Raw genomic sequence first — 21158 nt, 5'->3', positions numbered from 1 at the left:
TAAATCTGGCTGGCGAGGTTAACTATTAAAGGCCACTGCTTTAAAGTTATGTTATGATTAAAAGTTACCATACCAAGAGCAGAAAAAGGTCAAAGCTGATAATCATTAGTTATTTTAAGATTGACTTGGTTGTTTCATTTCACACATGATAGATGGACAGATGGTGAGAAGAGACTCTACTGTTTGTATAAAATACATTAAAATGACATTCTGGGTGATTCCTTAGTGGTAAAATTTCAAGAGGAAGTACTGCATGTTTGAACTTGATGTTGTTTCTTGTACAAATGTGACCAGGAATTTTGGCCCAAGCGACTCGTTGATGCTGCCTGCCTTTTCGGTCTCGGCGTGCTTGTGGCAGTGGCCTACTTTGTGTCGCTGCCAGGCATTCATTCAGATCAGCTCCAATGATCGCTGCAATCTCTTTCGGAGTGACTGGACCCAAACAACGCGACTCTTGTGAGAGCAAGTGACTGCTTGGGGCAAATGAAGCAAATCTGTCACAAATGTGGCATACTCATGAAATGAAATAACAAGCGCTTACAGCAATTTTCGAGGAGTTTATTAAACATGATTTCAACAAACGGCACGTACATGTAAACAGAGCAAAAAGGAACGTTTTGCGTTTAAAACAGGTAAGACGTTTGATATTCATATTTACACTCAACACATCATGAACAAATAATTGCATTAAGAGCTTGCATTGTAAAAAGTATATTACATATGTATAGACTTTATTTATAAACCGTTATATCGCACGATTGTCACGAGCAAATTAAGCGATCAATTATCATCCCCATTGCTTACTGACATACTTTGATGTTTAACACAACACAAAAAAAATGTACAAAACAATACTGTAAAATATATTTGTTATATTATATTGAGACATGTTCAATACCACCTTTTTCAGACCGTATTCACTCTTTGAGTGCTCACCTCTTTTGATATATAAAATTCCATTAAACACAATGATAAGAAATTGTGAACAAAGATCTTTCTGACACAGATGATTTGTCACTGTGTCAAACTACCGCAGTATAGCGCCAACTACTGCCTAGGAGGACTTACTCAATGTCAGATTTTTTTATTTTATTTAGCTGGTATCCATGAGTACCATGACTCGATAATCGACCATCCCTATATATTATATAATTCTAACCAGACATATTTAATTATTATTTTTTAACTATTATTTTCTTCCTACATGTGAAGAAACTAAATGATTTAATTGCCTCATAGGTCAAGGTCCATTCTGAACCCATAGTCACGTTAGCAAATATGGCTCCTTGCCCAATAAAAGGTTAACGGATCCACATTTCGGACCGATCGCCGCAGCCCGCTCAATAAAAAGAGGAGAATCGCCGCCAACACTCAGCAGCTGAAGGATTTTTAAGACTGCGTGTTATTAGCGGAACATCATTGACGTTGACGAGAAGCAACTCTGTCTCATCGGTTCCTATCAACAAGAATCCTATTATAGCAAAAAAGAAAAAAAAAGTGGCTTGTTATTCGAAAATGTTATATAACATGCCAGCAGATTGCGTGGCGGAGCTCGGTCGCAGAGACGAAAGAAGCATTTAGGAGCAGCCATTCAAATAGAAAGTCTGGTTCTTGATGAAGAGTAACAGCTGCAGTGTGTGTGTGTGTGTGTGTGTGTGTGCGTGTCTCACAACAGGAACGTTGAGGACAGACATGTTTAAAGATTCTTCTTTCAGGAAGTGCTGCTTCTCTTTCTGGTCCTGGGCCGCCTCTTCAGGATTTCTATTCCTTCTTCCTGGTCGCTTTCGCAATCCCTCTGACGTGTGCACCAATAACAAATTGTTTGAATGCAAAAAAACATATTGATTTTGAAGCGATTGCTAGCTATTGATGTTCATTGTAAGCAATCTATAGATTTTTTGTTGTTGTTGTCCTTTTGAGTTTTAAAGATATCCAACAATCATGAGACAATCAAGTTGGATACACACATACACATAAAAAAAATCTTCTGATCAAAGTTAGCAATTTCTCAATTGTTGGATGTCTCAGAAATAGGGCTGTCAAAATGAGTGCGTTAATTTAAAGTTCCTTTAACGCCACTCATTTTTTTTAACGTGCGATTAATGACCGCCCCTTGTAAAGCCTGTCCTGAGGGTCAAGTTGTATTTTACAATTTTAAAAATGTGCAGTTTTACAAGTTACTTCACGTCAAAGATGAGCGAGCTCTTAAAATGAAAAGAAAAATGCACTGAGTTATCACCAATGTCTAAAAAAATGCACTTATGCCATCTAGTGGCAGAAAAAAATACCTCAACACGAATCAATATCCCACTCAATTTTATGAATTATTATGAAAGAAACTTAGGAAAAAAATATTTGATTGTACGTTTGGAACAGATATAAAATTTGCAATTAATTGTGAGTTAACTATTGAAGTCGTGCATTTAATTAAAATTTAAAAATTTAATCTACTGACACCCCTACTCTGAAACTAATCTTTTTGAAACACAGATACTTTTTGGATTGCAAATAACGCTACGGAGTAACAGTTATATATACACGCACACGTCTGTAATAGCATTTTTGCTCAAATCTATGTGAAGACGCTGATCCCGTTAGAACAAATCAACATCAATATGCAACACTTTATTTTTAAAAATCTTTAAGTCTTTAAACGATCACTTCTACAGCCGTCCCGGGAAATCACAATGTCCCATGGCTGGTGCGCTAAAAAAATATGACCGATTGTTGGTAATGGTAAATGTTGAGCAAATCCATCAGGGTTTGATTAAATATTGAGCAATGAGAAAGTCCTCAAAGCAGGTGACGCCGGTTCAATTCTGAAGCCCTTTACTGCAGGTCATTCTCGTTCTTTCCCCGTGGGAGCCAAATTTTAAGAAATAGTCGTCAAACTTTAGGGGCTACATGTATGACCCTGATTCAATTAAAGATACCTATTACTGATTTTAAATTATATCTAATATTTGGAAAAAAAAAAGATTAATTAGTCAAAAGAAATGAGGCAGCAGGGATTAATGTTGACATTTTTCTCTCTGGTAATAATTTAGTTGCCATGTAAATGATACTTACCCCGTCCTGCACCGGCACTTTGGGGCCCTTCTTCATGATCCGTGTTAAGTGGTTGCACAGTGCCACGATTCTGAATGAGAGCTGTAAAAAATGAAAAAAAATCAAACAATTAACGATTTAATGTTATATAAAAAAACAACTGGATGCAATTCCAAGCTTTACCTTCCACCTGCGCCTGGCGTACTGCCTCTTGAAGTTCTCCAAGTTGACCACTGACAACCTCTTGACCATCGCTTGTCTGGTATTGTGAGGCTGTGGAGGAAAGTAATGACAACATAAAAATAAATAAATACATAAAAATGTTCACGGCACATATTTTAAAATCGGATTAATAGTAGCTGTCCTATATGGGAACCTCAGATTCATTTGGAGAAACAACATACAATGAACACATACTGATTTTTAAAAAATATTTAATTTTCTAAAATTTAAAAACAGTGTATGTTTTAACAAGTAAATCAAAAAGTGCACATTTGTCTCTTTCTGTAAAGACTAGTAAAGAAGCATCTTACAAGCATTGCACATAAGATCTGATACATACATTTTTATACTTTTGGAGTTTTCCAAAATATAGCCAAGAAATAATGTGCAAAATAAATAAATAAATAATATTTTCAGTAAAAAGTGCTCTTTCAAAATAAGGAAAAAATAACAAATCGAGGCCTTGCTTGCCAAGTTAAAAAAACATACAGTACTAAATCATAAAATGGAATGAAAATAAATGAAATGTGTAATTCTAAGGCATTCCATTGGAAAGATTGGCTTTACGCGCTTGTATTCAGCAACGCCGTGAAGCCGTGAACCCATAAATAATTGATAACACAACAGTTACTGTCTTCACTTGCCAAAATTAAAAGCCATCAAAGTCAACCAAACATTAATCTTGTTTGCTTAATACATTTCACAGCTCCAAAAAACAACAACCTAACTATCGAGAAAAAATTTAAATAAAATCTACTGAAGCATAACACCAATGTTCTCCACTAAATCTAGACATTTTGGACGCGTTTATGCGAGAAAGCCCCTGTTTATATTCCCCATAAGGCTCCATCAAGACAAGCTTGCATGAGTCTGGGGCTTGACTGAAATCCTGACCTCAACCACATCGACATAGTCATGCTTTTGTATTCTTTTTTACTGGCTCGCGTTTTGCATGAACCAAGTGAAATGCTATGACACTAAAACTGCCACATCCTGGCAGACAAAGAAAAAAACATAAATATGACCAGATTTTTTGGGGGGGCATTTGCTAAAATAGCAGCTAGTGTCTTACTTGGGGGTTCCGGCATGACTCCTCCTCCCAACTATATAAGAACTTGAGCGCCTTTGTTTGCATCTAACGCACCTGCTAGTTAATTACAGTAGTTATCACCAGGCCCAAGCCTGTTAGCTCGCAAGCTAACTGGTAGCTAGTGCCTCTCGTTGTCATTGTTGTGTTGCTATGTGCAAATGTGTTTTTTTTTTTTTTTTAACCTCAGGTCAATAACTGTGATCTGGCTCTTGTTTTTTTCTCATGTCTCATCCCTTTCCAAACTAAGAAACTTGAGGCGCGAACTAGCGAACCACCAGGCTTCCTGTTTGCTGCCCTCTGTTGTTTTTTTTGACAGGTTTTGACTGAAGACAAATTCCTTGTGTTTTTTACATACAGTACTTAGCCAATAAATCTGATTCTGATCTGATATATTGAATTTGATTTTTCATGATTCCGAAGCCGATTTTTTTTTTTTTTCAAATTTGTCAGGGTTTTCAACAAAAACTCTTCCTTCATTCAATCCTCCAATAAAATACAATATAATACTTATCTTAAAGGACGGTGTCGGTACATTTTTAAGTGGAACGATTCATTAAGCAACACTTTCTTTACATGACCAATGTGTCAAAGTTTCCAAAATCATGTTAAAAGTCATCATAAAAGTCTCTCCTCTTATTAGTTTGACTCTGTGAGGGTTTTTTGGCCGTCGGGACGAAGCTCCCCCTGATGCAGAAGCTCCTTCAGCACTTTGTCCAGACTGCTGCCGAGTGCTCCCTGCGGATCCAGAGAGCTCACCACCCCCTGCAACCACTGCAGCTCCGAGTCCAGCTCCTGCCTCAGCGCGTCCAGCTGATTCTGCCTCTGCTGGTACTTCCCGCTGATGCTCTCCAAGGTGCTCCCCACCCCCGTCAGCTCGTCCCGCAGCAGCCTCCTGGTGGCCTCCACTTTGCGATACTCATAGCAGACTCGGGAGAGTCGCTTCCTGGTGCTTTCGCTCTCCTCTTTGTACCGGGCTTCTTTGTCGTTGTAAATGGCCAGCAATGCCTCCAGGTCACCTCGCAAGGTGCGATGGGCCCCCGCCACCTGCGCCACTTCGCTCTCCATCAAACCGATGTCCTCCACAACGCGGGCGAATCGTTCAAAGCTGGCGTAAGTGTTGTTCGGGGTCATGCTGGAATGGGACTGGATGGTGTATTCCTTCAGACGCTTGGTCTTCAGCTGCTCGGCCTTCTGCTCGTCGTCCGGGGCGGCGCTCTCCGGAATGCGCCCGTAGGACTTCAGACACAAGGGTGGAGGAACACTGAGTCAGAGGTTGGCTTACGGTTGGAGGTCCACAACACACGTAGTGGCGAATCCCGGTAGATGTGGTTCTGTAGGATTAGTGTGTGACACTACAGCGGAAGCCATGGCAGGTATGTGCGTCCATTGAGTTGTGTTACACACATTTTGCACAACAAAAAGCAGCAAAGCGTGCACATTTGCAAAAAGTATGGAAACTCGTTAAGTCATTCACTCCCAGCCATTTTCACTGAAGCAACCACCTTCGCTCCCGGCTGTTTTACTGGACTTTGATTGATTTTGCAAGGCCCGCAGAATATTGTGTTCTATTGCTATAAAACATGGAACCTACCAAAAGAAAGATTAGAGTCTCTTCTTTCATCAGGAAAAAAAGGTATATATCTATCTGTTTCCGTTTTGCATTAGAATATACTATTGCTAAGTTTCATCATTATTCACAAACCTGTTGAAAACACTGGCAAAAAGAGCTTGTTGCAACATGGCTCTGGTTGATCTCTTATACTCTGCTGCCGCCTGCTGGCCGGTTTTTTGTAATAACTACCATTGCTTTAAGTGACCTCTTCAGGTCAGAGGCTGCATCAAAGCCTTCCTTCTGCATGCTCTAGCATAAAAAAACATTAGAAAAACATATAAATATGTTTTTGTGACCATGGCTGTATTGAAAATAGAATGTTTTTATACGTTTTTGTCAGCAAAAGTATTGTGTGTGTAGTGTTCCCCCGCTATAAGGTGGTTTACCTACTATGAGATTTTTTATTATTTATTGCCTATTTTTTTCATTGCTTTTCCCAATTCGGTTAAGTCGGATAAGTCCGAAGAACAAGAAGGTCCACACAGTAAGTTTTGTAGAGTACATTTTACCCTAAAAAGAGTCAATTTGGTCACACTCTAAACTGAACACAAATGAACACTTGGAGTGTAAAATATCCTGAGTACATTTTACTCAAAGTATTTTTACTGTGTACGAAAGAATTGGCCTCTCCCTTGACAAAAACCTAGTAAAGTTTCTTTCACTCAGAAATTCTAAGTACATTTTAGAAGGACATTTTCTTGAGTACATTTTACTAGTTTATTACAAAAAAAAAGGTACACAAAGTAACAAACTCATGACTTTCAACTTGGGAGACGGCCACTACCACCTGAGCTATGCCACTCCTACTGTTTGCTAATATGCTAATATCCAAAAGGGGACCAAAAATGCTAATATCCAAAAGGTACGGAGATTCCATCTGATACGAGCGATACACTAACACACAGTAGGAGCGGCATGGCTCAGGAAGTAGATCGGCTGTCTCCCAACCTGAAGATGGGGGTTTGTTCCTCAACCCTTGAGTTACTTTACTTCTATTTTTTTTTACTAGTAAAATTTTGTCAAAATCTTTCCTTGCAAAATGTACTTAGAATTTCTGAGTGAAATTTTGTAAATAGGTTTATTCATGGGATAGGTCAATTCACTCGACTACCTCAGCCCTTTCATATCGATTATGAGTTTTTTCAAGTCACCTCCTACCAGTTTCCATGAAATGATAATAACGTAACAATATATATATTTTTTTTTACAAATACGTCATGAAAACAGGAAGAACAAATGTCTTTGCAAAAAGCGGTCTGGTGTAGTGATGGTACTTCTGTGCATCAACTTTTCAATAAGGAGGAACATTTTACTGGCCACTTTATTGGTGCAACTGAACAATGTAATGGCTCCAATTCAAGTGATGGATCAAATATTTTGCTTTTTCAAAAAAAATTATAATGTATAATAATATACATCATTGCTTCACGAAACGTGAAAAGTTTAAGTGATAAAGCCATCGATTTGTGTGCATTGTTGTAATCTGATTTATGATTTACTGACTTGAATTTTCTCAAGTTGTTACAGTGATTGCTGAAAAGACTGCAAGTCAACGTGTTTGGTAAAATAACAACTCCAACTGAAATAGATCAATAAACTGTCTTTCATATTAATTCGTGGTTCATTTGCCATTACAATTGATGACACACCTCTCAAATTGGATCTCATTAGATTGAGCAAGTGTACCTACTAAAGTGGTCCCATCATGTTCATGCACACCTTTGATGCACTTTTGTGGGATGAACTCAAATTCCATGCTGCGTTACAGACACGTGCAACAATGCAGCGTAAACCAAGCACACACACACTACCTTAATCCACGGATGGTTGAGTGCATCTTCTATGCTCATCCGTTTCCTAAAACGAAGAAAATGCAGCTGAGTAAACACCCTCGAGCACAAATGATGTAAACCCCCTCAGGATCACGCTCAGCTTAACCAAACATGTTCCATTTCAATTCCTGGAGGTGTAATACAATTGGAAACACATGCAAAGCAATAAGAACAAGACGCTTGGTTGTGAAAACTCAAGTATTCTATTGTGACATATGTGAGACGGCCCATTGTTGTACCTTGTGTCTTTCACCAGCAGCTGTCTAATGAAGCTCTTGGCCAGCTCGCTCGTGTTGCTGAAGAACTCCTCGTCAAATTCGTAGCTCATGGCTGAGATGTTCCCTAACGTTTCCTGCTTTGTCTCGCCGAGGAAAGGCGACGCGCCGCTCAAACTGAAACAGAAAGCCAACTGATGAACGTCCATTATCATCACATACAGTATGTGGTACTTTTAAGTTTGTTATTCAACTTACAGTATATACGTGATGACGCCAATGCTCCTGCGAGAAGACAAGGAAAGGTCACGCTATGCTAACCGCTAATCCACTGGCTGCCATGAAGCAGAATTGAAAACTCACCACATATCTGCCTCCAACCCAAGGGACTCATAGTTGACTATCTCCGGAGCTGGAAAAAAAATAACACCCTCAAATCATAAACATAAGCTGACTAATTATTTTCATAGCAGCCATCATTGAATAAAAACACTTACCGACAAACTCGGGTGTTCCAAAAATGTCTTTAAAATCTGCTCCGTCTTCTAAGATGTGAGCTAATCCAAAGTCGATGACTTTGATGCGTGGAAGACGAACATTCCTGTCCAGCAGCATTATGTTTTCAGGCTAAAGAACAACAACAAATATTTGTCAAGATACAACATTCAAGTATTGGTACATACATAATAATAACAACACAAAATACCTTCTCCAAGGGGCCTCAGTGCAAGCATTAAGAAAAACAATACACCAGTGGTTACTTTCATATTGATGACTGATTAGTAGCCATAGGCCTTTAGGGAAAACAATTGACAATTTTAAATATGATAACAGTATTTTACTGAACAAATTACAATATCATAGAAAATTTACATTAATTTCAATAGTTCAAAAACACATTCAAATCCATTTTAGAAGACCAATTCAACCCTATTTTCAAAGTTTAAAAATCATTGGACCGTTTCTTGTCCGACTGTCAAACGCGTTGAGCTGGTGAATTTGGGGTTTTCTTTGAGTAAGGAATAATCAAGACTATTTAAAAAAAAAAAAAAATACATCATGAAGTATTTTAGTTTAGGCAATCTATAATGATCTTCCCTTTTTTTATTCAACTACAGTAGTGAAATAATTTCACATGTTATTTCTGTGAACATTTATACATTACTGTATCAACATAATTTTAATTTACAGAGTGGTTTACGGAATCACATGCTGGAGGTGTGCAGCGAGCATTTTTAAACACACGCTAAGCTACCAAATATGATTCCCTGCCAAATAAGGATTAAAGTGCTGGTTTTGCAAGAAATACAAAAGCATTACTCTTGCATTGTACATTTAAGATCAACTTGAAGGTTGCATGTTTTGCTTTACCAGAGGCAGACCCCCGGGATTTACACAGGCCCCTGAACATTGCGTAAAAAGTTATTCATAAAGTTTTCTTTGACTCAAAGCAACTATTATTGTTCTAGTCTGAATCCATGTTGTTAAAAACACAGCTAAATTCTTATATGCCAGTCAATCCTGATCATTTTGAGTGCCCCGTCGTCTCTCATATAATGGACTACTCCATCTTCTCATTGCACATATTCAGATTTTAATCAGGAAGACAAACTTAGTTGACTCGTTATGAGAAAAATTGGAGCAGAGAAGAGGAGAACACAAGGGAAGAACTTCTTTAAAAAAAAAAAAAAAATCAAAACTACCAAAGGTATCAAACTGTGACACTGAATGTTGCCAACTAATTAGAGCCATAAAAGCATGTGGAGCATGCGAGGGTCCGTGGCTGCAGAATAACAAGACGGTGACTTTGCTGCTCTTTGAAACAGATGTGATAACCTTGTGGTGTTAGTATCTGAGTGTCTGGACCTCTGCCTCCGAAAACAGGAAGGAAGTGTGGTTCACAATAGCATGACATGCCTTACATCAACCAATTTCACATCAGATCCTGCTTTAGTGTAAATACAACCACAAGCGCCCACACACACACACACACACTCGAGATACATAAATATGTTGTACCTTTAGGTCAAAATGTGCAATCCTCTTGGAGTGGAGGTACTGGACACCATCCAGGATCTGTTTGATAAACTGAGTGGCCTCCTCTTCACAAAGCGACTCCTTGCGAGCCAGGAAATCGAACAGCTCGCCGCCAGAAACGCTGTGGCACATACGCACAAACATACACTCAGTGAGTCATGCAGCAGGCCCTCAAATATTATCAGAGTGTGTTCTCAAGATCGGGATGCGCTCAATTAGAATGCCTGGGATTGTTTTGGCAACAACACTGCCCTTCTTGCAGCGGGATTCTACATTTTATTGAAAAGAATTGATGAAAAAGTTCATCATACAAAGCGTTCCTTAAACAGCTGGCAGCAGGCCAGCAAAGACGCATCAAAAACATGACGGAGTTAGTGACGCACTTCGTAACGTCAACGTGGCTGACATTCAGTTGCTAAACTGAGCATTCAAAGTTAGTTTCAAATCGGGTCTTTGGCGTTCCCAGGGAGCCAGACGGGGCCCCTCTTCACTGAGGGTTCTATTCAAACTCAGCATTATTGATTCAGTGAGAATCATTCAGGCACAAGAATGAGAGCAAACAACAAACAAGGACACAGGAACTCACTGACAACCTTTTGGCCAACATACTGAAAATGACAAAGTGCAGTTTGAGTTGGCTTTAACAAGTGGGTTGTAGAAGACCACCAATATCGGTACTTCACATTTATGTTAGATTAAGTGAAGAATCTAAATTGTCCATAAAAAAAATATTGAATCATATATAACGACAAGAGTCTGTTAAAATACATTATACAAAAACTTTGTCACAGGTATCCCACAAGGTTCAATCTTAGGTCCAATTCAGTTTTGTCTTCAAAATGATCTAGCATCTGCCTACCAAAGATGCAAGGTCACTATGTATGCAAATGTTATGGTGATTTTTGTCAAGGGTGAACGTAACGTAACTCTTCCAAAACCGTTGCTTGCTATGTTTATTTTGCCAAAACAAATAAATCACAAATAGAACATGATGCTTACATTTCTGGACAGAAAATTCAAAAAGTAATTGAATATGGCTGGCTGGCATCAGGCCAAAACCTTGTACCTCCAAAATCGTCACTTTTCAGGAAACCCCCCCCAAAAACGGAAAATTTGTTCAACCATTAATATTGCATCATCACAGATTGCAAGCCATTTTCAACACTTTAGATTGATCGATAATTTTTTTAAAGCCCAAAAGTAGAGATTTTTGAAAAAATATGAACTTGCCAAATTGTGACATATGAGGAAAAGGGGATTAATCACTGTTTTTAAAATCAATAAGTGACAAAGCTTGTGATAATACTCCTACTAAGTCCCGCGACATCGCGCTGTCTGCACACAAGTCTGGCGAGTGACTCACTACAGCGTCAGTGAGTCTTTTGGAATTAGTGTCGCAAAAAACACTGTTGCTGAATTTTTGCGCAACATCTTGTGATGTCAAGCATGAGGATATTGTATTTTTCCCCACAAAAAGGAAAAACACAACTAGAATGAATCCCATGATGACTTGAATTACACGACCTCAGGGGCATTCAATTTGAGAAGATCCATTAAAATGAGATTTTATTAAGAAATAGAAATAGCAGATCCCTTCCAAATCGCATGTGAATGCTGTGAGTTGCTATCAGCAAACATCAATTACAAAAATGAAATAAATGAAAGGACTAAAGTGATCACAACCAATTGGATACTTTTTCTGACAATGCCATCAAGCCAGTTGCGCCATCACTTGGCATCATCGATTTTCTGTCTATAATCTCTTCCTTGAGCCCGTCACGGAACAAATCCAACAGTTTAGAACCGATAATGGTTTGAAGTGACAAAAATAATACCACAAATGTCCCAATTCCCAAACGACTTTGATAAAGTTGTCGTCATGCACCATAAAACTTGAATAAAGTTTATGTGAATTCTTGTCTCACAGTCTGAAATAGCCCATAAAATTTGGAGCTGTACTGTTGTGATGTGGACTCACAGCTCAAGGACGAGCACCACGTCCGTGCGGTTCTCATAGACGTCGTGAAGGGCCACCACGTTGGGGTGCTGGAGCTGCTGCAGGATGTCCACCTCTCTTTCGATCTCCTCGCGCCTCACGCCGCGTCTGCTGACCCGACTCTGGCGCTTCTTGACGAACTTGGCGGCGAACTCCAGGCCCGTGCTCTTCTCTGTGCAACGCTTGACTACTGCAAACTGACCACTGCAGGAAAAAAAAAAGAAAAAAGTTTGGCCTTCTCTCCTCTGTCGAGCTGTACATTTACAACCAAATCCTTAGATTTGTTTCATTAAATTGTATTATTTGATTTGCTCTTGTCTGCTATTGTGTTGATGTGATATTTTTTGTCCAATCAGATTTCAGCCCTTGTGTGTTGCTATGCCAAGCTAATCTGCCCAAATCAGTAGTGATGCCAATAGGACCAATAAGGTTTCAGATTCACGCTGCTCTGGATGACATCATCATTTTTAAGTCCTCTGATTGGTTGGTCAGAGCAAAACTTACTACAGCGAACTTCAATAGCAAAACGCGTCTGTAGAAATATGCACACATTAATACAATGAAAAATCATTATCTGTAGTGAGTATGGTATTTTTTTTTAATCTATATGTATTAAGCTGTTGCCATGTTTTAAGATAAACACTGATTCTGAACTGCTGTATGCGTTTTTATATTGTCTTGATGGTTTCTACCAATTGTACTCGAAGGCCCGGTACCAAACAAACAGCCCGCCACTAAACAAGATTTCAACCCAATATTGTATATATACATATACGATACAATCCTCAAGTGTCAACAGGATATAGCTGAGGGTGAAGGCAAACATTTGGAAGGAAGTTCCGAGTGAAATATTGCGGTATGATCCATCACTTCCCGTTTGAGAACAATCACCTCAAGCTGCCAAGTGAGGGCCAAGTTGCTGTCCTCCCACTTGAGCTAACTTCCTGCCAAGTATCAAACAATTCTCGTCCTAAAGATTTCACAACAGAGTGGGGATGTTCTCTTAGTGGGTCATTATGTTTCTTATCAAACTCATCCTTCACATTCCATGACTGTTTTTATATAGAGCATGTGGCAAGTCTCTCTGCCTTTGTTCATATGGAGCAATGGATGTGCTCATAAATGGGACTCGGCTCATGAACACCCCTTGGTGACACACTTTCTGTGGGCAGAGCTGACAGGAGTGTTCATCATTGATAGGGAGGAGACGAAGCATTCAGAAGACACATGTCATGTACATAGTAGAACCAGCAGTAAGTCTGGCTAAGCTAGTATTTACTATTATTAAATGTGGGCCTTCTTGTGATGTAGGGTTACAAAAACAAATCAGATTGATTGGTCAAGTCAGTAAAAACACAAGGAATTTGTCTTCACAACCGGTCTGTATTAATAACTAAACTTGACTGCCTCATTATCTGTGGGTTCAACTCTCGGCCCTGGCTCTCATGTATTCAGTTTTCACCAATGACTAAATAGCACGTGATAGAAAAAAATGGTCACTTTCCTTTCTTTTCTTTGGTCCTTCCTCGGGTCTCCTGACGGCCTCACGACTCTGGCTGGAAGTGTTCGGTTTAGGTGAACGGTTTTGGATTTTTTAATAGGTTTTAGGTGAACTAATGAATACACACACACACTCACACGCACGCACACACGCACATTCACATACAACAACAACAAAAAAGAGAGAGCAATGATGATGACATGTCATATAGGTAAAATTACCGAATGAACAATACTGAGCGCTCCAGAAGAAAAAAAAAGGAGAAAAAGAAAAAAATGGTTTGAGGTGAGACCTCAGCATGAGTATGTCAATGCGGATGGTGCCACTCTTGTTTGATGTCAAATGGCAGCTTGGTGAAGTCGGCATACATGAATTTAGTACTCCAACTTGATTGACGTACCAATTTCCATTTTTATAGTTACTGTATGTGAACTCCAGGAATATATTCTCAATTTCCAGATGAGAAGCGTGGCGGTCATGTGACATTTTTTCCTACTGCCTATGGGGCACCAACGACTGAGCGCCAAGAATTCTGCCTAGCAACAAATGGCGCAGCAGAAATGTGATGAAAAGAATGCAAACAATTTCATTTTGTTTATCCGTTGCTGCAGACAACTTAATGGAAACATAAAACAGAGGTAAATAACAAGGCCTGGCTGTGTTTACGTGATTAGGATGTCCATGGTAGCGGTGTGCCTGTGTGAGGTTATGCTCCCTATGTCCACTGTTATCGTAGTTATCTGCTGAGCTAAGAATAACATGCTCAGCACCTGTCATCTCTTCACTGCTATATAGAAGAAGAATGTCTGTAGAGCTGGGGAGATACAGTATACATCAACCAAACAACCATGTGCAAATGGGAAATTAAAAGCAAATGCTTTAATTGTCCGTAACCACACTAACCTCACATAACCTCTTCTTCACTGTTTTGGCATGTGTGGGACGCACCGTTGCTGTATTTCAAACACACCCTTTGTCTGTAATAGTTAGCTCACACGTGGGGGCAGGCAAGCAAATTCACACTGAACAGTTCATCCAGACACTCATTCTTTGGCAGCTGACAGGAAAAATGATAACTTCAAACCCAGTTTTTCAATAACTAAATGACATGTAACTACATAATGCGTAACTTTTACAGATAAATATGCAGGAACACGCAACAGCCCACAACATAAGTTAAAAAAAAAAGAGAAAAAGAATGATGCTTTAACATGACAACACAAAAGCAAGATTTTAACCAACGAATGTTCCACCGATTTCTTTGAGAAAACAATGTCAGAATATACCTCAATAATCATGCCCAAAGATGAACATTATAAAATAAACCTATAGCCGTCACGTTCTGTAGACATAAAAAGCAGGATTAAAGAGGATTTCACATTCAATAATCTTCAGCAAAAAGTAAGATGATCTTGAAATACTCCCGGTTATCACTGTTCTCTCAAATTTAGTGTCAAACTAAACTGTGTGCCGCCATCTACTGGCCAACAGTGGAATTACACAAAAAATAAACAGGCAAACTACAGGGGATGGAGTGGAGTTTACTAACTCGCTTTTACGTGATGACGCCAGGAATTTTTTTGGGGTGCAATTCGCTTTAAACGGTGCCGTCTTTTCCATCGCTGAAAAGGAAGTACCTTTTCATCTCGCCTTGACCCGATGACGCTTTTCACAAGGTTTAGAAAAAGGTCGTATAAAATTTAACAGATTTGACTTTCCTAAGAGGCTCATTAATTCCATTTCTACACATCTCGTGTTCGCTGTCAGACCAGCAAAGACAAAACCATATATATCAAATTCCATGCAGATAAGATCTGACTATTGGATGGAGGAGCTGAGGAAGAGGACAGGGTGTAGAATCCGCTACATGATAACAAACGCTTCTTCTACGTGTGTGAGGAGACAGATGAAAGAGCATGAATTCTGGCATACTCCCTCTGGTTGCTCTATTCACGAGACCTTTCCGCCGCTGAGACTCGAGTGAAAAGTCGACCCCGACAAGAGCGCGCATGTACTTGTTGAATTACCCTTGCAAAAGGGAGCGTGGCAGCAAATGTCACGTGTCGAAGTATTGCAAAGAAAAGAGGATGCTTTTTTATCTTGATGGCGGCCTGAATGTGAGTCGTTACTGTTACACAATAAAGTGTACAGTAACAGAGGAGGGGAAGGAGAGCGCGGCGATGACGCAGTCGGTATTCCACAAAGGGCCGAGCGTGCCGGCCGCCTTAGCCTTAAGCCGGGCCGCTGGGACAGAAAGTGGCATCTCACCGCAGGTTTTCCACATCCAACAGCTGAAGGTCACTATCCGCAGCCAAGGTCGGAAGAATGCTCGGACAAGTGGCGCCGCCGGCCCAATCGTTAGACACATTTTTGCGGCCAGCAACCCCGGGAGGTCATGTGACGCACTCGTATGCGTAGTAATCCAACGATCCAAGTCGCTAACTGGATGAGTCAAATATGGGTGGATGATGAAAGGTGGGCCCGCATTTTTTAGAGTGCGTGACTCCGACATGGAAGTTTTGAAGTTTTTAGTCATCACTTCAACAGTAGGCAGGCTTAGGAAGATGATGATGAGTGCATAACTTCCTCATGATTGCCATTAATTGAGAGCAGTTCTGTATTATTACCGGTACTATCATCGTCACAATCATACTCGTTTTTTGGTTTTATAATTAGATATTTTTTCAACTTAAAAAATATATATAGATTTTTTTGGGAAGTCACACAATTTATAATGCATTAGTTATTGTTATTAGATAATTCTAATTTGGAAAAAAAAAACATAATCCAAATGTTCTTTGATTTTTGTTTTTTAATTTATATTTGGTCCATCAGGAATTTTATTTACTACATATATATAGTATTTATTTACTATTTATTGTTTACTATTTTACTGTGCAAAAAAACAAACATTTTCATTATTTTTTCATTGAATATTGCATGATAACAATGTGATATGATTGCTTGCTTTCAGTCTCTTTATCAAACATCATTTTTGTCAAAGATGAACATTTAAAAAAAAAGAAGAAAAAAAAGGGCAACTACCATAAATGCTTCTGCTTGAGTAAGAAGTCACTAAAGTGCTTTCCGGGAGGCGTGTTCTCGTGAAAATCTGCTGATAGTTATGAGAGGACCTCGGTCGGACTTGAACTCCGAAACGAGCAAAAGTTCAACATGGAGTTCCCTCAATCCGGCTGCAGTTGGTAAACACATTCCTCATGCAGCAGGAACGGCTCCTGAACTGACTACGTGTTCTGGATGACCCCCTCATGCATTGTGCAAATCCCCTTTCCTATTTGCCATTTTCCTGTCCCCCCCCCCCCCCCCCCCCCAACTTCAACATATCCAGCGTGGCCTCACAAAGACTTCTTGAAGACTGAAAACATTTCTCTTGGCTGCAATTTACACACACTGACCTTGTTTCATTTGGTCAGGAACTTTGCAATGAGTGAAATCATAAAATACAGTGACAGGTTTGTTTTGACAATGTGTCAATGATTTCTCAGTAAAACCAATGTTTTGTATCGCATATACAGTACAGCCAGAAGCCACAGCATTACGCACTACTGCGGAGAACAATGAGATCCAATAAAAGACACTTTTAAAATGATAGTAATGCTCTGTATCTCTAGAAAATGCAGAATATAATGTAAAATATGAAATATACACCACAAAATGCTGTTTTACTGCCATTGACTGCTACAGATGGCAATTTTAGCAAATATCCATGTTACCTGGAAGGGCTAGCATTTAAGGAGTTTAAATTAGCTTCTGGCTAACTTACATTATGCAAATGCCCATTCCCATCCTTAAGTTCCCCTGAACCCATTTTTATCCATGTGGGTACCAGAGGACGTGGCTATATGTGCCATTGGAAAGGAAAGGAAGTCTTCTTATATACGAAAACAAGAGCGCATCCTGTGTGTTAGCATGTCAACATGCTAAAAATACTAGACAAAAACAGAGGATGTTGTGTCCAAATATGGTCATAAACACTATGAAAAGCACTGATCTACATTTAAAATGTGATTTAAATATTTGCTATTCCCAATAGTATTTATTTTTTTTAATTTTTTTTTAAATAGTGTTTCTCTTGGCTGCAGTGCTTTCAGGATGTGTGAATTGTCAGATTTTTCTTGTTCAGTTAGAATTCAGTGTTTATGTGTTGCCATGCCAATTTGATCTGCTCATGGCTTTCGGAATCGGTAGTGCAGGCTTGTGTAGTTTAAACTATATTAGCAATGGTTTCTTTAACCACCAACCTCAGTATTTTTCCGTCCGCTGATTGGTTGTGATTGATGAGGTCAGGAGGGTACCCACCTAAGGGCCATGTACCAAATCAAATGCTCAGCCCGTTGGTTTTGATGGGTACGAGTTCAACTTGACACATGCCTTTTCTTTTTCCAGCCAAATTTTCATAAACTATTGCATGACACCATTTGAAAGCTTTTCACACCGCAAGTCTCCAGTGGAACGGTTTGTGGCAACTGCGGGCTTACTTGTCATACTTCCTGTTGCGTATAACAATCAAGCAGTCATCAATCAGCCAGTCGACCCCACTTGTCCATCAAAAGGCTGGTTCTAAATGTCAAATTCTACACCACGTATACAGCGGGTGGGGGTTGGTCGGCATCCCCCATAAAGTCAAACGAAGTTCCAAATGAGAATCCCCCCCCCCACTTTACTTAAATAACAATTCAAAGCAAATGTATTGCAATTCATCTTTTTAATTAAAAATTACCTCAATAAATGCTTTTGAAAAAAAGTTCTTAAGGATTAAACGCAAATGTATTGAACTTACCTGTAATTACGACTGAACTGTGAGCAGTGATACAATAAATTTTTAACGGTTTGAATTTCACACTATGCTCATCTGAAAATGTCAGTGTGTGACGTTGATTATAAGAGATTATAACTCACACTTATTTGGCAGAGTGTGTGGTTATTGTCACTTTGTCATATAACTTTGCTAGAGTAACTCCCTGAGCGTGAGAAAATACATGCTAATTGTTTGAGGGCAACGTTTTCTGCATATAAAAAGCTAGAATAAAAGTCAAGATTTATTTTTGGGGGCCATATTAAATGATGTAGCCTGAGTTTGACACCCGGGGATTTTGACTAAACACATTTTGTTCGTTAATTAGCATGCTAAATGACTGCTGCTCTTGAGTATGGGAGTATCTCTGCAAACCAAAGCCTTCACCTATTACAGTATGAAAAACATGTTTGAAAATTAACACAACTCAACCACGAAATACAAAACTGCAGACCACCACCTAATCTACGAAAATACAAAACAACAGTTGTGTCTACAACGACGACTATACAGTGGAACTTCAAACCTTGAATCCATTGACGCTCTAACAGGTCAAAAGTTCAGAATTCCATCAAAAGCAGGACAAGAAGTATCAAGTGGTGTACGTGCAATCCGACAATTTGAGCACTCGGCTCTATTAGTAAATCCGAACCAACTCCCAGCTTCTTTCCAGTTCATCCAGTATGTTAGGGTGTGACAATAGCCGGCAAACATTGGGTCAAAAGGAATATTTGGATTATTGATGAAACGTTGACAGGCTTTTCCTCTCCCTCCTGGTCCGTCTGTCAGCAGGGAAGATTTCTGTCAGTACTAAATGAACTCACAGGTTCCTCACATGGGACAGCACGCTGCCAACTTTCTCATTTGCCACAAGTCTAGTCTGTCCTAGCTTAGTGGTTCTGCCCAAGTCTCATTCAGCACAAGGATCCTCCGCCCTGAGGTGGAGCTCGTTCACATGACGCAGCTCATCAAATCGTGACTTGTTTGGCTTTTGCCCTTAAGACCTGCTGTCACTGAAATGCAGGCAACACTCCCAAAGTTTTACAGGCGCACTGCTTACGCACACAAATACATTAAATCCCTTACCTTTACATACTCACACCCTTCTTACACACATTTAAGCACACACAAATTTTTCACTAACTCTCACACTGACTCACACACGAATTAGCTTTCTCTCACAAACACGCACATTTAAAGTCAACCTTAAACATAATATTACATTTGTGGAATATGAGTTATGAAGTAAAATCCAGTTGTTTTTATCCATCTCAGGGGGCGGTCATTTTGCCACTTGCTGTCGACTGAACATGACATCACAGTTGCTCAGGGCAGGCAACGACCAATCACAGCTCACCTGTTTTCTGAAGCTCAGCTGTGATTGGTCGTTACCTGAGACCTGAGCAAAAATGATGTCATTATTATATACAACACATTATTGTCAAGAATTTTGGGTGGGGGGTGAATTCCCCTTTATTAAAGTACGATATTAAAAAAAAGATGCAATATGGGTGATGATTATTGCGATATCAATATAACTGTACTGTATTGCGATATAGATACTGTTATCCTATTGGATGGCGATGTGCTTTTTTTCAATCAATGCAAACGATTCCATATGAAACTTATCATACATTTTTGCGATATGTATATTGAATGTGCTATTATCATGATTACAATATTTTTCAATCCGCCCTACAATTAAGCACATTACTTACACCTACCCATACGAACAGAGCAATATGGGGGGTTGGGTGGGGGGGGGGGTGTATTTTCTGAAATATGTTCTCACGAGGACGAGAAATTTTCTCATTCTAACGAGAAACTTTCTAATTAGGATGAGGAAGTAGTCCATTGCATGCTAGCATGAAAGACACTAGAACTACATTTCGGTTTGCATTTATGAGTGAAAATGACAGTACAGGACCTACTTTGGTTATATTTCCACCTATTATAAGGACTTTATGGCAATCACAAATTGTCTTAAGTCTTCTAGTCTGCTAAATACGCTACCGCTTGCAGGTGAAGATGTTTCCCCCCGTGTCACTTTAGGAGCTCACCAGTGCGTAAATGGCTGAATCCCATTCCTCCTAATTCCTCAAGTGAATGACTGGATTGAAAGATCTTGACTGCACTCACCTTCCCAATTCCTCCCCAATGTCATAGAAGTCCTCCACAGCCTGCTGCTTGAAAAGCGCCATGCCGGGTGTTGTCCTCATTGATATGGATGATCTTCTCCACACTGTGTGCGCGCCACAAAATCCACTTTCCTGCACATACACAAAAGGAGTGACGGCTGTTGGTCTCTCACAGTGCGTGTCCCAACTTGCAGCGAGAAAAATTCCATCTCAGAGCCGGTCCTACTTTCACTACATTTTGGAATAAATACTTCTGAAATGCCTCTCGTTTAAGACTGAATGAGCATCCAGTGCCAAGCATGGTCAGTGTAACAAGTGCTCAGAAGCTGGGAATGTAGCAGGATTATAAAAGAATAAAAGGAGCTTTTGGGATAATTAGGGCAGGTTAGGCAAATAGTTCTGCTGCTGTCGAGACAATATTTGCTTTGTAAATATAGGGCAGAAGCGCATTGTTTTTTGTATTGGTGCTGATAATAATATATTGCGGTACCTTGTGTGAGATGCAGGTTGCTCTGATGTCCTCAATGAGAAAGCGTCCTCACTCAGCCTCTCGTGTTGTCACGGCATGGCAGCAACATCACACTTTTGTGTGACTTCAAGCCCCTCCCACTGATGCCTCCTGTTAAGAAAGGACGCACGAGAAGAGGCGTA

At 39.6% G+C, this 21158-nt stretch overlaps 1 protein-coding gene across 2 annotated transcripts; it reads right to left on the bottom strand.

Moving 5' to 3' along the window:
- Nucleotides 1-537: 537 nt before the first annotated feature.
- On the bottom strand, nt 538-21154 carry dapk2b (death-associated protein kinase 2b). Of its 2 annotated transcripts, XM_077567439.1 has the most exons (12): nt 20998-21151; nt 20509-20639; nt 12035-12256; nt 10039-10177; nt 8517-8646; nt 8383-8431; nt 8278-8304; nt 8044-8196; nt 7784-7829; nt 3232-3321; nt 3070-3150; nt 538-1795 (listed from the first exon to the last, which is right to left on the bottom strand). In XM_077567439.1, exons 2-12 carry the CDS (start codon nt 20586-20588, stop codon nt 1712-1714), a joined length of 1101 nt encoding a protein of 366 aa, XP_077423565.1. In that variant the 5' UTR covers nt 20589-20639; nt 20998-21151; the 3' UTR covers nt 538-1711. The 2 variants fall into 2 exon arrangements, with proteins under 2 accessions (XP_077423565.1, XP_077423564.1); XM_077567438.1 differs by lacking the exons at nt 538-1795; nt 3070-3150; nt 3232-3321 and adding an exon at nt 3466-5596 and having other exon boundaries at nt 20998-21154.
- Nucleotides 21155-21158: the final 4 nt, after the last annotated feature.

The sequence above is a fragment of the Vanacampus margaritifer genome, chromosome 6 (genome assembly GCF_051991255.1).
Source record: "Vanacampus margaritifer isolate UIUO_Vmar chromosome 6, RoL_Vmar_1.0, whole genome shotgun sequence".
NCBI lineage: Eukaryota > Metazoa > Chordata > Actinopteri > Syngnathiformes > Syngnathidae > Vanacampus > Vanacampus margaritifer.
The sequence above is the reverse complement of the archived record's forward strand: the minus strand, read 5'-3'. Positions and strand labels throughout refer to the sequence as shown.